At 44.9% G+C, this 17,969-nt stretch overlaps 1 protein-coding gene across 3 annotated transcripts in view; it reads right to left on the bottom strand.

The window, feature by feature from the left end:
• LOC118372081 (UHRF1-binding protein 1-like) overlaps positions 1 to 17,969 on the bottom strand; it is an 88,692-nt gene that overhangs the window by 26,013 nt on the left and 44,710 nt on the right. For all 3 annotated transcript variants that reach the window (XM_052492521.1, XM_052492522.1, XM_052492523.1), the window contains exon 7: positions 5,127 to 5,294. In XM_052492521.1, the coding sequence (XP_052348481.1) occupies positions 5,127 to 5,294 (168 nt within the window). The remainder of the gene's footprint in view (positions 1 to 5,126; positions 5,295 to 17,969) is intronic.

The raw sequence follows: 17,969 nt of genomic DNA, 5'->3' as shown, positions 1-17,969 counted from the left end.
GCTCCTAACCAACTGTTCTGTCTTGTGTGGGTTTTTTCACATCGTTTGTAACTTGTTTCGTACATAATGTTGCTGCTACCATCTCTTATGACCAAAAAGAGCTTCTGGATATCAGAACAGGGATTACTCACCCTTCGAAATGGACAACAAAAAAAAGTATTTTTTGAGTCCGACACGAAGGATATACTGCTTCTCTGAAGCCAGGCCCAAATCCCTGTCATTCGCATGAAGAACAGACGGAAATACAGGGGGTAATATATCTGTAATACCTACATGTTTCAAGCAGACCACCATAGTCCCTGTGCCCAAGAAAGCGAAGGTAACCAGCCCCAAATGACTACCGCCTTGAAGCACTCACGTCAGTAGCCATGAAGTGCTTTGAAAGGCTGGTCATGGCTCACATCAACAGCATCATCTTGGATACCCTAAACCCACTCCAATTCGCATACCGGCCCAACAGATTCACAGATGACACAATCACACTGCCTTTCCCCACCTGGACAAAAGAGACACATATGTGAGAATGATGTTCATTGACTACAGCTCAGCGTTCAACACCATAGTGCCCACGAGGCTCATTACTAAGCTAAGGACCCTGGGAATAAACACCTCTGGAACCTGGACTTTCTGACAGGCCACCCTCAGGTGTTAAGGGTAGGCAACAACATCTGCCATGCCGATCCTCAACACGGTGGCCCCTCAGGGGTGTGTGCTTAGTCCCCTCCTGTACTCCTTATTCACACGACTGTGTGGTCAAGCACGACTCCAACACCATCAAGTTTGCTCATGACAAGAGTGGTAGATCTGATCACCGACAACGATGAGAAAACCTATAGGGAGGAGGTCAGAGACCTGGCAGTGTGGTGCCAGGACAACAACCCCTCCCTCAACGTCAGCAAGACAAAGGAGATGATCATGGACTACAGGATAAGGAGGGCCAAACACTCCCCCATTCTCATCGATGGGGCTGTTGTGGAGCGGGTCGAGAGAACTTCCTTGGTGTCCACATCACCAACAAACTACCATGGTCCAAACACACCAAGACAGTCGTGAAGAGGGCATTACAACACCTTTCCCCCCTCAGGAGACTGAAAAGATTTGGCATGGGTCCTTAGATCCTCAAAAAGTTCTACAGCTACACCCTCGAGAGCATCCTGCCCGGTTGCATCACCGCCTGGTATGGCAACTGCTTGGCACCCGACAGTAAGGCACTACAGAGGGTAGTGAGTATGGTCAAATACATCACTGGGGCCAAGCTTCCTGCCATATTATTATATTATCCAAGACCTATATTTATTTATAAAAAAATATATTTTACCTTTATTTAACCAGATAGGCCAGTTGAGATCAAGTTCTCATTTACAACTGCGACCTGACCAAGATAAAGCAAAGCAGTGCAACACAAACAGAGTTACACATGGAATAAACAAATATACAGTCAATAACACAATTGAAAAGTCTATATACAATGTGTGCAAATGAGGTAAGATAAGTGAGGTAAAGCAATAAATAGGCCCTAGTGGCAAAATAATTACAATAAACACTGGAGTGATGGATGTGCAGAAGATGAATGTGCAAGTGGAGATACTGGGGTGCAAAAAAAAAAAATAACAGTATGGGGATGAGGTAGTTGGATGGGCTATTTACAGATGGGCTATGTACAGGTGCAGTGATTTGTGAGCTGCTCTGACAACTGGTGCTTAAAGTTAGTGAGGGAGATATGAGTCTCCAGCTTCAGTGATTTTTGCAATTCGTTCCAGTCATTGGCAGCAGAGAACTGGAAGGAAAGGCGGCCAAACGAGGAATTGGCTTTCGGGGTGACCAGTGAAATATACCTGCACGTGGAGCGCGTGATACGAGTGGGTGCTGCAATGGTGACCAGTGAGTTGAGATAAAGTGGGGCTTTACCAAGCAAAGACTTACAGATGACCTGGAGCCAGTGGGTTTGGTGACGAATATTAAGTGAGGGCCAGCCAACGAGAGCATACAGGTTGCAGTGGTGGGTAGCATATGGGGCTTTGGTGACTAAACGGATGGCACTGTGATAGACTGCATCCAATTTGTTGAGTAGAGTGTTGGAGGCTATTTTTAAAAGAAGAAGTCAACAGTCAATAGGATAGTCAGTTTTACGAGGGTGTTTGGCAGCATGAGCAAAGGATGCTTTGTTGAGAAATAGGAAGCTGATTCTAGATTTAAATTTTGGATTGGAGATGCTTAATGTGAGTCTGGAAGGAGAGTCTACAGTCTAACCAGACACTTAGAGTCTAAGTTAGAGTCTAACCACATATGTGGACAACTACAAGTACCTAAGTCAGAACAGTCTAGAGTAGTGATGCTGGACAGGTGGGCAGCGATCGGTTGAAGAGCATGCATTTAGTTTTACGTGCATTTAAGAGCAGTTGGAGGCCACGGAAGGAGTGTTGTATGGCATTGAAGTTCGTCTGGAGGTTAGTTAACAGTGTCCAAAGAAGAGCCAGAACTATACAGAATGGTGTCGTCTGCGTAGAGGTGATTCAGATGATCACCAGCAGCAAGAGCAACATCATTGATGTACACAGAGAAGAGTCGGCCCGAGGATTGAACCCTGTGGCACCCCCATAGACTGCCAGAGGTCCGGACAACAGGCCCTCTGATTTGACACACTGAACTCTGTCTGAGAAGTAGTTGGTGAACCAGGCGAGGCAGTCATTTGAGAAACCAAGGCTGTTGAGTCTGCCGATTAAGAATGTGTTGATCGACAGAGTTGAAAGCCTTGGCCAGGTCGATGAATACGGCTGCACAGTATTTTCTCTTATCGATGGCGGTTATATCATTTAGGACCTTGAGCGTGGCTGAGGTGCACCCATGACCAGCTCGGTAACCAGATTGCATAGCGGAGAAGGTACGGTGGGATTCGAAATGGTCTGTGATCTGTTCGTCAACTTGGCTTTCGAAGACCTTTGAAAGGCAGGGTAGGGTAGATATAGGTCTGTAGCAGTTAGGGTCTAGAGTGTCTCCCCCTTTGAAGAGGGGGATGACCGCAGCAGCTTCCCAATCTTTGGGGATCTCAGATGATACGAAAGAGAGGTTTGAACATGATAGTAATATGGGTTTGCGGCGGATAATTTTAGAAAGAGGGTCCAGATTGTCTAGCCCAGCTGATTTGTCGGAGTCCAGATTTTGCAGCTCTTTCAGAACATCAGCTATCTGGATTTGGGTGAAGGAGAAATGGGGGAGGCTTGGGCAAGTTGCTGTGGGGGGGTGCAGGGCTGTTGACCGGGGTAGGGGTAGCCAGGTGGAAAGCATGGCCAACTGTAGAAAAATGCTTACTGAAATGTTCAATTATGGTGGATTTATCAGTGGTGCCAGTGTTTCCTAGCCTCGGTGCAGTGGGCAGCTGGGAAGAGGTGCTCTTATTCTCCATGGACTTTACAGCATCCCAAAACTTTTTGGAGTTTGTGCTACAGGATGCAAATATCTGTTTGAAAAAGCTAGCCTTTGCTTTCCTAACTGCCTGTGTATATTGGTTCCTAACTTCCCTGAAAAGTTGCATATCGCGGGGGCTATTCGATGCTAATGAAGTACGCCACTCGATGGTTTCAGAGGAAGGTCCAAAAAAATGATCAAAGACTCCAGTCACCCAAGTCATGGACTGTTCTCTGCTACACGCACAGCATGCGGTACAGGAATGCCAAGTCGATGTACAAAAGGCTCCTTCACATCTTCTAGATATAAGACTGCGAAACAATGAATCAAATGGCCACATTAGTGTAAAAACAAACTCGACTAACCTGTACCCCCGCACCGGTACCCCCTCGGTATTGTTATTTTATTGTGTTACTAAATAAACAAAAGTAAAAATTTTCTTAACTATTTCTTGAACAGCATTGTTGGTTAAGGGCTTGTAAGTAAGCATTTCACAATAACCTGTTTTAGGAGATTTTTAGGAGCGACGAGGGTGCAGTGCTCATTCTCACCAGCAGATGGCACAGTCTGCCACATGTAGGTCAGAATGCTAAAAGCCCAGTTTGAGTCAGTACATGAATAATGGAGCGTGAGAGCAGCACAGCGCAGGGATAGAGGTCATATGGCAGAGGGACCGCACAGAGAGAACCAAACATCCTTTCCTGGAGCACAAGGACTAATTACCAGACCATAACAGAGAGAGCGAGAGAAATGGGGGGGTGGAGGGAGGTAGAGAAGTATGGACAGAAGGGTACACGACTGGGGCGAATCATTTCTCCACTGTAGGTCTGTCTGACAGAGGAGTGACTGAGCACATTGCTAGCTGCTTCAGTTGTTAAGTGACCTGTACGCTCTTGTTGGTTGGCCCTCGCTTCCTACTAGTCGCCAAACCCACTGGCTACAGGTTATATACAAGTCTCTGCTAGGTAAAGCCCCGCCTTATCTCAGCTCACTGGTCACCATAGCAGGACCCACTGGTAGCATGTGCTCCAGCAGGTATATCTCACTGGTCACCACCAAAGCCAATTCCTCCTTTGGTCGTCTTCCCTTCCAGTTCTCTGCTGCCCATGACTGGAACAAATTGCAAAAATCTCTGAAGCTGGAGACTCACATCTCCCTCACAAGCTTTAAGCACCAGCTGTCAGAGCAGTTTACAGATCACTGCACCTGTACATAGCCCATCTGTAAACAGCCCATCTATCTACCTACCTCATCCCCATACTGGTATTTATTTATTTTGCTCCTTTGCACCCCAGTATCTCTACCTGCACATTCGTCTTCTGCCGATCTACCATTCCAGTGTTTAATTGCTATATTGTAATTACTTCGCCACCATGGCCTATTTATTTACTTACCTCATTTGCACTCACTGTATTTCGACTTTTTGTTTTCTTTTGTTCTACTGTATTATTGACTGTATGTTTTGTTTATTCCATGTGTAACTCTGTGTTGTTGTATGTGTCGAATTGCTACGCTTCATCTTGGCCAGGTCGCAGTTGCAAATGAGAACTTGTTCTGAACTAGCCTACCTGGTTAAATAAAGGTGAAATTTAAAAATACATTTAAAAAGTAAGTGTCTGCCTATCTGTGTGTGTTTCCTGTGTGCACACACGTATCTACCTGCCTACGTGAGTGAGCGTGTGTGTGTGTCCCTGCCTACGTGCGCCTGCATACGTGTGTACCTGGTCCTCGGTGGCCATGCTCTTCCTCTGCTGAGCAGACTTGTCCATGGCCTCGCTGAGTGACTTGGCGTACTGGACCATGGCTTTGAGCTGGGAGTCAGTCAGCACCCACAGCAGGTCATCTAGGATCAGGATCAGCTTAGAGGCCACCACGTTACAGTCCTTGGACTGGAGATAAACACATTCTACATAGATTATTACATACAAAATACATTAATACTCATTATATATAGACCACACACACACACACACAAATACATGCTTTATACATACAAGATACAGACACACACACCACGTTTCAGTCTTTCATCTCAAGACACACACATTACCTCCCGTGTTGAACCAAGACAGTGTTATTCAAAAGGTGCAATCATCAATGGGAGATGTAATAAAAGTCAGACTGGAGAAAACACACTCCATATCCATGACTGACTGACTGAAAACACACACTCCATATCCATGACTGACTGACTGAAAACACACACTCCATATCCATGACTGACTGACTGAAAACACACACTCCATATCCATGACTGGCTGACTGACTGAAAACACACACTCCATATCCATGACTGGCTGACTGACTGAAAACACACACTCCATATCCATGACTGGCTGACTGACTGAAAACACACACTCCATATCCATGACTGGCTGACTGACTGAAAACACACACTCCATATCCATGACTGGCTGACTGACTGAAAACACACACTCCATATCCATGACTGACTGACTGACTGAAAACACACACTCCATATCCATGACTGACTGACTGAAAACACACACTCCATATCCATGACTGACTGACTGAAAACACACACTCCATATCCATGACTGACTGACTGAAAACACACACTCCATATCCATGACTGACTGACTGAAAACACACACTCCATATCCATGACTGACTGACTGAAAACACACACTCCATATCCATGACTGACTGACTGAAAACACACACTCCATATCCATGACTGACTGACTGACTGACAACACACACTCCATATCCATGACTGACTGACTGACTGACTGACTGAAAACACACACTCCATATCCATGACTGACTGAAAACACACACTCCATATCCATGACTGACTGACTGACTGACTGACTGACTGACTGACTGACTGACTGACTGACTGACTGACTGAAAACACACACTCCATATCCATGACTGACTGACTGACTGACAACACACACTCCATATCCATGACTGACTGACTGACTGACTGACTGAAAACACACACTCCATATCCATGACTGACTGACTGACTGACTGAAAACACACACTCCATATCCATGGCTGACTGAATGACTGAAAACACACACTCCATATCCATGACTGACTGACTGACTGACAACACACACTCCATATCCATGACTGACTGACTGTCTGAAAACACACACTCCATATCCATGACTGACTGACTGACTGAAAACACACACTCCATATCCATGGCTGACTGACTGACTGAAAACACACACTCCATATCCATGACTGACTGACTGACTGACAACACACACTCCATATCCATGACTGACTGACTGTCTGAAAACACACACTCCATATCCATGACTGACTGACTGACTGAAAACACACACTCCATATCCATGACTGACAGACTGACTGAAAACACACACTCCATATCCATGACTGACTGAAAACACACTCCATATCCATGACTGACTGACTGACTGAAAACACACACACCATATCCATGACTGACTGACTGACTGAAAACACACACTCCATATCCATGACTGACTGACTGACTGACAACACACACACCATATCCATGACTGACTGACTGACTGACTGACTGAAAACACACACTCCATATCCATGACTGACTGACTGACTGACTGAAAACACACACTCCATATCCATGGCTGACTGACTGACTGAAAACACACACTCCATATCCATGACTGACTGACTGACTGACAACACACACTCCATATCCATGACTGACTGACTGTCTGAAAACACACACTCCATATCCATGGCTGACTGACTGACTGAAAACACACACTCCATATCCATGGCTGACTGACTGACTGAAAACACACACTCCATATCCATGACTGACTGACTGACTGAAAACACACACTCCATATCCATGGCTGACTGACTGACTGAAAACACACACTCCATATCCATGACTGACTGACTGACTGACAACACACACTCCATATCCATGACTGACTGACTGTCTGAAAACACACACTCCATATCCATGACTGACTGACTGACTGAAAACACACACTCCATATCCATGACTGACTGACTGTCTGAAAACACACACTCCATATCCATGACTGACTGACTGACTGAAAACACACACTCCATATCCATGACTGACTGAAAACACACTCCATATCCATGACTGACTGACTGACTGAAAACACACACACCATATCCATGACTGACTGACTGACTGAAAACACACACTCCATATCCATGACTGACTGACTGACTGACTGACACACACTCCATATCCATGACTGACTGACTGTCTGAAAACATACACTCCATATCCATGACTGACTGACTGACTGAAAACACACACTCCATATCCATGACTGACTGACTGTCTGAAAACACACACTCCATATCCATGACTGACTGACTGACTGAAAACACACACTCCATATCCATGACTGACTGAAAACACACTCCATATCCATGACTGACTGACTGACTGAAAACACACACACCATATCCATGACTGACTGACTGACTGAAAACACACACTCCATATCCATGACTGACTGACTGACTGACAACACACACTCCATATCCATGACTGACTGACTGACTGACTGACTGAAAACACACACTCCATATCCATGACTGACTGACTGACTGACTGAAAACACACACTCCATATCCATGACTGACTGACTGACTGAAAACACACACTCCATATCCATGACTGACTGACTGACAACACACACTCCATATCCATGACTGACTGACTGTCTGAAAACACACACTCCATATCCATGACTGACTGACTGAAAACACACACTCCATATCCATGACTGACTGACTGTCTGAAAACACACACTCCATATCCATGACTGACTGACTGACTGAAAACACACACTCCATATCCATGACTGACTGAAAACACACTCCATATCCATGACTGAATGACTGACTGAAAACACACACTCCATATCCATGACTGACTGACTGACTGACAACACACACTCCATATCCATGACTGACAGACTGACTGACAACACACACTCCATATCCATGACTGACAGACTGACTGAAAACACACACTCCATATCCATGACTGACTGACTGAAAACACACACTCCATATCCATGACTGACTGACTGAAAACACACACTCCATATCCATGACTGACTGACTGAAAACACACACTCCATAACCATGACTGACTGACTGACTGAAAACACACACTCCATATCCATGACTGACTGACTGACTGACAACACACACTCCATATCCATGACTGACTGACTGAAAACACACACTCCATATCCATGACTGACTGACTGAAAACACACACTCCATATCCATGACTGACTGACTGAAAACACACACTCCATATCCATGACTGACTGACTGAAAACACACACTCCATATCCATGACTGACTGACTGAAAACACACACTCCATATCCATGACTAGCTGACTGACTGAAAACACACACTCCATATCCATGACTGGCTGACTGACTGAAAACACACACTCCATATCCATGACTGGCTGACTGACTGAAAACACACACTCCATATCCATGACTGGCTGACTGACTGAAAACACACACTCCATATCCATGACTGACTGACTGAAAACACACACTCCATATCCATGACTGACTGACTGAAAACACACACTCCATATCCATGACTGACTGACTGAAAACACACACTCCATATCCATGACTGACTGACTGACTGAAAACACACACTCCATATCCATGACTGACTGACTGAAAACACACACTCCATATCCATGACTGATTGAAAACACACACTCCATATCCATGACTGACTGACTGACTGACTGACAACACACACTCCATATCCATGACTGACTGACTGACTGACTGAAAACACACACTCCATATCCATGACTGACTGAAAACACACACTCCATATCCATGACTGACTGACTGACTGACAACACGCACTCCATATCCATGACTGACTGACTGACTGACTGAAAACACACACTCCATATCCATGACTGACTGACTGACTGACTGAAAACACACACTCCATATCCATGGCTGACTGACTGACTGAAAACACACACTCCATATCCATGACTGACTGACTGACTGACAACACACACTCCATATCCATGACTGACTGACTGTCTGAAAACACACACTCCATATCCATGACTGACTGACTGACTGAAAACACACACTCCATATCCATGACTGACTGACTGTCTGAAAACACACACTCCATATCCATGACTGACTGACTGTCTGAAAACACACACTCCATATCCATGACTGACTGACTGACTGAAAACACACACTCCATATCCATGACTGACTGAAAACACACTCCATATCCATGACTGACTGACTGACTGAAAACACACACACCATATCCATGACTGACAGACTGACTGAAAACACACACTCCATATCCATGACTGACTGACTGACTGAAAACACACACTCCATATCCATGACTGACTGACTGACTGACAACACACACTCCATATCCATGACTGACAGACTGACTGAAAACACACACTCCATATCCATGACTGACTGACTGAAAACACACACTCCATATCCATGACTGACTGACTGAAAACACACACTCCATATCCATGACTGACTGACTGACTGAAAACACACACTCCATAACCATGACTGACTGACTGACTGAAAACACACACTCCATATCCATGACTGACTGACTGACTGACTGACACACACTCCATATCCATGACTGACTGACTGACTGAAAACACACACTCCATATCCATGACTGACTGACAACACACACTCCATATCCATGACTGACTGACTGACTGAAAACACACACTCCATATCCATGACTGACTGACTGACTGACTGAAAACACACACTCCATATCCATGACTGACTGACTGACTGACTGAAAACACACACTCCATATCCATGACTGACTGACTGACTGAAAACACACACTCCATATCCATGACTGACTGACTGAAAACACACACTCCATATCCATGACTGACAGACTGACTGACAACACACACTCCATATCCATGACTGACAGACTGACTGAAAACACACACTCCATATCCATGACTGACTGACTGACTGACAACACACACTCCATATCCATGACTGACTGACTGCACACACTCCATATCCATGACTGACTGACTGACTGAAAACACACACTCCATATCCATGACTGACAACACACACTCCATATCCATGACTGACTGACTGACTGACTGACTGACTGACTGCACACTCCATATCCATGACTGACTGACTGAAAAACACACACTCCATATCCATGACTGACTGACTGACTGACTGCACACACTGCATATCAATGACTGACTGACTGACTGAAAACACACACTCCATATCCATGACTGACTGACTGCACACACTCCATCCATATCCATGACTGACTGACTGACTGAAAACACACACTCCATATCCATGACTGACTGACTGACTGACTGAAAACACACACTCCATATCCATGACTGACTGACTGACTGAAAACACACACTCCATATCCATGACTGACTGACTGACTGACAACACACACTCCATATCCATGACTGACTGACTGACTGACTGACTGCACACACTCCATATCCATGACTGACTGACTGACTGAAAACACACACTCCATATCCATGACTGACAACACACACTCCATATCCATGACTGACTGACTGACTGACTGACTGCACACACTCCATATCCATGACTGACTGACTGAAAAACACACATTCCATATCCATGACTGACTGACTGACTGACTGCACACACTCCATATCAATGACTGACTGACTGACTGAAAACACACACTCCATATCCATGACTGACTGACTGACAACACACACTCCATATCCATGACTGACTGACTGCAAAACACCATCCATATCCATGACTGACTGACTGACTGACTGAAAACACACACTCCATATCCATGACTGACTGACTGTCTGAAAACACACACTCCATATCCATGACTGACTGACTGTCTGAAAACACACACTCCATATCCATGACTGACTGACTGACTGAAAACACACACACCATATCCATGACTGACAGACTGACTGAAAACACACACTCCATATCCATGACTGACTGACTGAAAACACACACTCCATATCCATGACTGACTGACTGACTGAAACACACACTCCATATCCATGACTGACAGACTGACTGAAAACACACACTCCATATCCATGACTGACTGACTGAAAACACACACTCCATATCCATGACTGAATGACTGAAAACACACACTCCATATCCATGACTGACTGACTGAAAACACACACTCCATAACCATGACTGACTGACTGAAAACACACACTCCATATCCATGACTGACTGACTGACTGAAAACACACACCCCATATACATGACTGACTGACTGACTGAAAACACACACTCCATATCCATGACTGACTGACTGTCTGAAAACACACACCCATATCCATGACTGACTGACTGACTGAAAACACACACTCCATATCCATGACTGACTGACTGACTGACTGAAAACACACACTCCATATCCATGACTGACTGACTGACTGAAAACACACACTCCATATCCATGACTGACTGACTGACTGAAAACACACACCCATATCCATGACTGACTGACTGAAAACACACACTCCATATCCATGACTGACAGACTGACTGACAACACACACTCCATATCCATGACTGACAGACTGACTGAAAACACACACTCCATATCCATGACTGACTGACTGACTGACAACACACACTCCATATCCATGACTGACTGACTGCACACACTCCATATCCATGACTGACTGACTGACTGAAAACACACACTCCATATCCATGACTGACAACACACACTCCATATCCATGACTGACTGACTGACTGACTGACTGACTGACTGACTGCACACACTCCATATCCATGACTGACTGACTGAAAAACACACACTCCATATCCATGACTGACTGACTGACTGACTGCACACACTGCATATCAATGACTGACTGACTGACTGAAAACACACACTCCATATCCATGACTGACTGACTGCACACACTCCATCCATATCCATGACTGACTGACTGACTGAAAACACACACTCCATATCCATGACTGACTGACTGACTGACTGAAAACACACACTCCATATCCATGACTGACTGACTGACTGAAAACACACACTCCATATCCATGACTGACTGACTGACTGACAACACACACTCCATATCCATGACTGACTGACTGACTGAAACACACACTCCATATCCATGACTGACTGACTGACTGAAACACACACTCCATATCCATGACTGACAACACACACTCCATATCCATGACTGACTGACTGACTGACTGACTGCACACACTCCATATCCATGACTGACTGACTGAAAAACACACATTCCATATCCATGACTGACTGACTGACTGACTGCACACACTCCATATCAATGACTGACTGACTGACTGAAAACACACACTCCATATCCATGACTGACTGACTGACAACACACACTCCATATCCATGACTGACTGACTGCACACACTCCATCCATATCCATGACTGACTGACTGACTGACTGAAAACACACACTCCATATCCATGACTGACTGACTGTCTGAAAACACACACTCCATATCCATGACTGACTGACTGTCTGAAAACACACACTCCATATCCATGACTGACTGACTGACTGAAAACACACACACCATATCCATGACTGACAGACTGACTGAAAACACACACTCCATATCCATGACTGACTGACTGAAAACACACACTCCATATCCATGACTGACTGACTGACTGACAACACACACTCCATATCCATGACTGACAGACTGACTGAAAACACACACTCCATATCCATGACTGACTGACTGAAAACACACACTCCATATCCATGACTGAATGACTGAAAACACACACTCCATATCCATGACTGACTGACTGAAAACACACACTCCATAACCATGACTGACTGACTGAAAACACACACTCCATATCCATGACTGACTGACTGACTGAAAACACACACCCCATATACATGACTGACTGACTGACTGAAAACACACACTCCATATCCATGACTGACTGACTGTCTGAAAACACACACTCCATATCCATGACTGACTGACTGACTGACTGAAAACACACACTCCATATCCATGACTGACTGACTGACTGACTGAAAACACACACTCCATATCCATGACTGACTGACTGACTGAAAACACACACTCCATATCCATGACTGACTGACTGAAAACACACACTCCATATCCATGACTGACAGACTGACTGACAACACACACTCCATATCCATGACTGACAGACTGACTGAAAACACACACTCCATATCCATGACTGACTGACTGACTGACTGACAACACACACTCCATATCCATGACTGACTGACTGCACACACTCCATATCCATGACTGACTGACTGACTGAAAACACACACTCAATATCCAGGACTGACTGACTGACTGACTGAAAACACACACTCCATATCCATGACTGACAACACACACTCCATATCCATGACTGACTGACTGACTGACTGCACACACTCCATATCCATGACTGACTGACTGAAAAACACACACCATATCCATGACTGACTGACTGACTGACTGAACACACTCCATATCAATGACTGACTGACTGACTGAAAACACACACTCCATATCCATGACTGACTGACTGCACACACTCCATCCATATCCATGACTGACTGACTGACTGAAAACACACACTCCATATCCATGACTGACTGACTGACTGACTGACTGAAAACACACACTCCATATCCATGACTGACTGACTGACTGAAAACACACACTCCATATCCATGACTGACTGACTGACTGAAAACACACACTCCATATCCATGACTGACTGACTGACTGACTGAAAACACACACTCCATATCCATGACTGACAACACACACTCCATATCCATGACTGACTGACTGACTGACTGACTGCACACACTCCATATCCATGACTGACTGACTGAAAAACACACACTCCATATCCATGACTGACTGACTGACTGACTGCACACACTCCATATCAATGACTGACTGACTGACTGAAAACACACACTCCATATCCATGACTGACTGACTGACAACACACTCCATATCCATGACTGACTGACTGCACACACTCCATCCATATCCATGACTGACTGACTGACTGAAAACACACACTCCATATCCATGACTGACTGTCTGAAAACACACACTCCATATCCATGACTGACTGACTGTCTGAAAACACACACTCCATATCCATGACTGACTGACTGACTGAAAACACACACTCCATATCCATGACTGACTGACTGACTGAAAACACACACACCATATCCATGACTGACAGACTGACTGAAAACACACACTCCATATCCATGACTGACTGACTGAAAACACACACTCCATATCCATGACTGACTGACTGACTGACAACACACACTCCATATCCATGACTGACTGACTGAAAACACACACTCCATATCCATGACTGACTGACTGACTGACTGAAAACACACACTCCATATCCATGACTGACTGACTGACTGACTGAAAACACACACTCCATATCCATGACTGACTGACTGACTGAAAACACACACTCCATATCCATGACTGACTGACTGAAAACACACACTCCATATCCATGACTGACAGACTGACTGACAACACACACTCCATATCCATGACTGACAGACTGACTGAAAACACACACTCCATATCCATGACTGACTGACTGACTGACTGACTGACAACACACACTCCATATCCATGACTGACTGACTGCACACACTCCATATACATGACTGACTGACTGACTGAAAACACACACTCAATATCCAGGACTGACTGACTGACTGACTGAAAACACACACTCCATATCCATGACTGACAACACACACTCCATATCCATGACTGACTGACTGACTGACTGACTGACACACACTCCATATCCATGACTGACTGACTGAAAAACACACACCATATCCATGACTGACTGACTGACTGAACACACTCCATATCAATGACTGACTGACTGACTGAAAACACACACTCCATATCCATGACTGACTGACTGCACACACTCCATCCATATCCATGACTGACTGACTGACTGAAAACACACACTCCATATCCATGACTGACTGACTGACTGACTGACTGAAAACACACACTCCATATCCATGACTGACTGACTGACTGAAAACACACACTCCATATCCATGACTGACTGACTGACTGAAAACACACACTCCATATCCATGACTGACTGACTGACTGAAAACACACACTCCATATCCATGACTGACAACACACACTCCATATCCATGACTGACTGACTGACTGACTGAAACACACACTCCATATCCATGACTGACTGACTGAAAACACACACCCATATCCATGACTGACTGACTGACTGACTGCACACACTCCATATCCATGACTGACTGACTGACTGAAAACACACACTCCATATCCATGACTGACTGACTGACAACACACTCCATATCCATGACTGACTGAACACACTCCATCCATATCCATGACTGACTGACTGACTGAAAACACACACTCCATATCCATGACTGACTGACTGTCTGAAAACACACACCCATATCCATGACTGACTGACTGTCTGAAAACACACACCCATATCCATGACTGACTGACTGACTGAAAACACACACTCCATATCCATGACTGACTGACTGACTGAAAACACACACACCATATCCATGACTGACAGACTGACTGAAAACACACACTCCATATCCATGACTGACTGACTGAAAACACACACTCCATATCCATGACTGACTGACTGACTGACAACACACACTCCATATCCATGACTGACTGACTGAAAACACACACTCCATATCCATGACTGACTGACTGAAAACACACTCCATAACCATGACTGACTGACTGACTGAAAACACACACTCCATATCCATGACTGACTGACTGACTGAAAACACACACTCCATATCCATGACTGACTGACTGTCTGAAAACACACACTCCATATCCATGACTGACTGACTGAAAACACACACTCCATATCCATGACTGACTGACTGACTGACTGAAAACACACACTCCATATCCATGACTGACTGACTGACTGAAAACACACACTCCATATCCATGACTGACTGACTGACTGAAAACACACACTCCATATCCATGACTGACTGACTGAAAACACACACTCCATATCCATGACTGACAGACTGACTGACAACACACACTCCATATCCATGACTGACAGACTGACTGAAAACACACACTCCATATCCATGACTGACTGACTGACTGAAAACACACACTCCATATCCATGACTGACTGACTGACTGACTGACTGAAAACACACACTCCATATCCATGACTGACTGACTGACTGAAAACACACACACTCCATATCCATGACTGACTGACTGAAAACACACACTCCATATCCATGACTGACTGACTGACTGAATACACACACTCCATATCAATGACTGACTGACTGACTGAAAACACACACTCCATATCCATGACTGACTGACTGACTGAAAACACACACTCCATATCCATGACTGACTGACTGACTGAAAACACACACTCCATATCCATGACTGACTGACTGACTGACTGAAAACACACACTCCATATCCATGACTGACTGACTGACTGAAAACACACACTCCATATCCATGACTGACTGACTGACTGACAACACACACTCCATATCCATGACTGACTGACTGACTGACTGACTGCAACTGCACACACTCCATATCCATGACTGACTGACTGGAAAACACACTCCATATCCATGACTGACTGACTGCACACACTCCATATCCATGACTGACTGACTGACTGAAAACACACACTCCATATCCATGACTGACTGACTGAAAACACACACTCCATATCCATGACTGACAGACTGACTGACAACACACACTCCATATCCATGACTGACAGACTGACTGAAAACACACACTCCATATCCATGACTGACTGACTGACTGACTGACAACACACACTCCATATCCATGACTGACTGACTGCACACACTCCATATCCATGACTGACTGACTGACTGAAAACACACACTCCATATCCATGACTGACTGACTGACTGACTGAAACACACACTCCATATCCATGACTGACAACACACACTCCATATCCATGACTGACTGACTGACTGACTGACTGACTGACTGACACACACACCCATATCCATGACTGACTGACTGAAAACACACACCCATATCCATGACTGACTGACTGACTGACTGCACACACTCCATATCAATGACTGACTGACTGACTGAAAACACACACTCCATATCCATGACTGACTGACTGACAACACACACTCCATATCCATGACTGACTGACTGCACACACTCCATCCATATCCATGACTGACTGACTGACTGAAAACACACACTCCATATCCATGACTGACTGACTGAAAACACACACTCCATATCCATGACTGACTGACTGACTGAAAATACACACCCATATCCATGACTGACTGA

This window comes from Oncorhynchus keta, chromosome 33, assembly GCF_023373465.1.
Source record: "Oncorhynchus keta strain PuntledgeMale-10-30-2019 chromosome 33, Oket_V2, whole genome shotgun sequence".
Lineage (NCBI taxonomy): Eukaryota > Metazoa > Chordata > Actinopteri > Salmoniformes > Salmonidae > Oncorhynchus > Oncorhynchus keta.
This window is presented reverse-complemented; position numbering and strand designations above follow the sequence as displayed.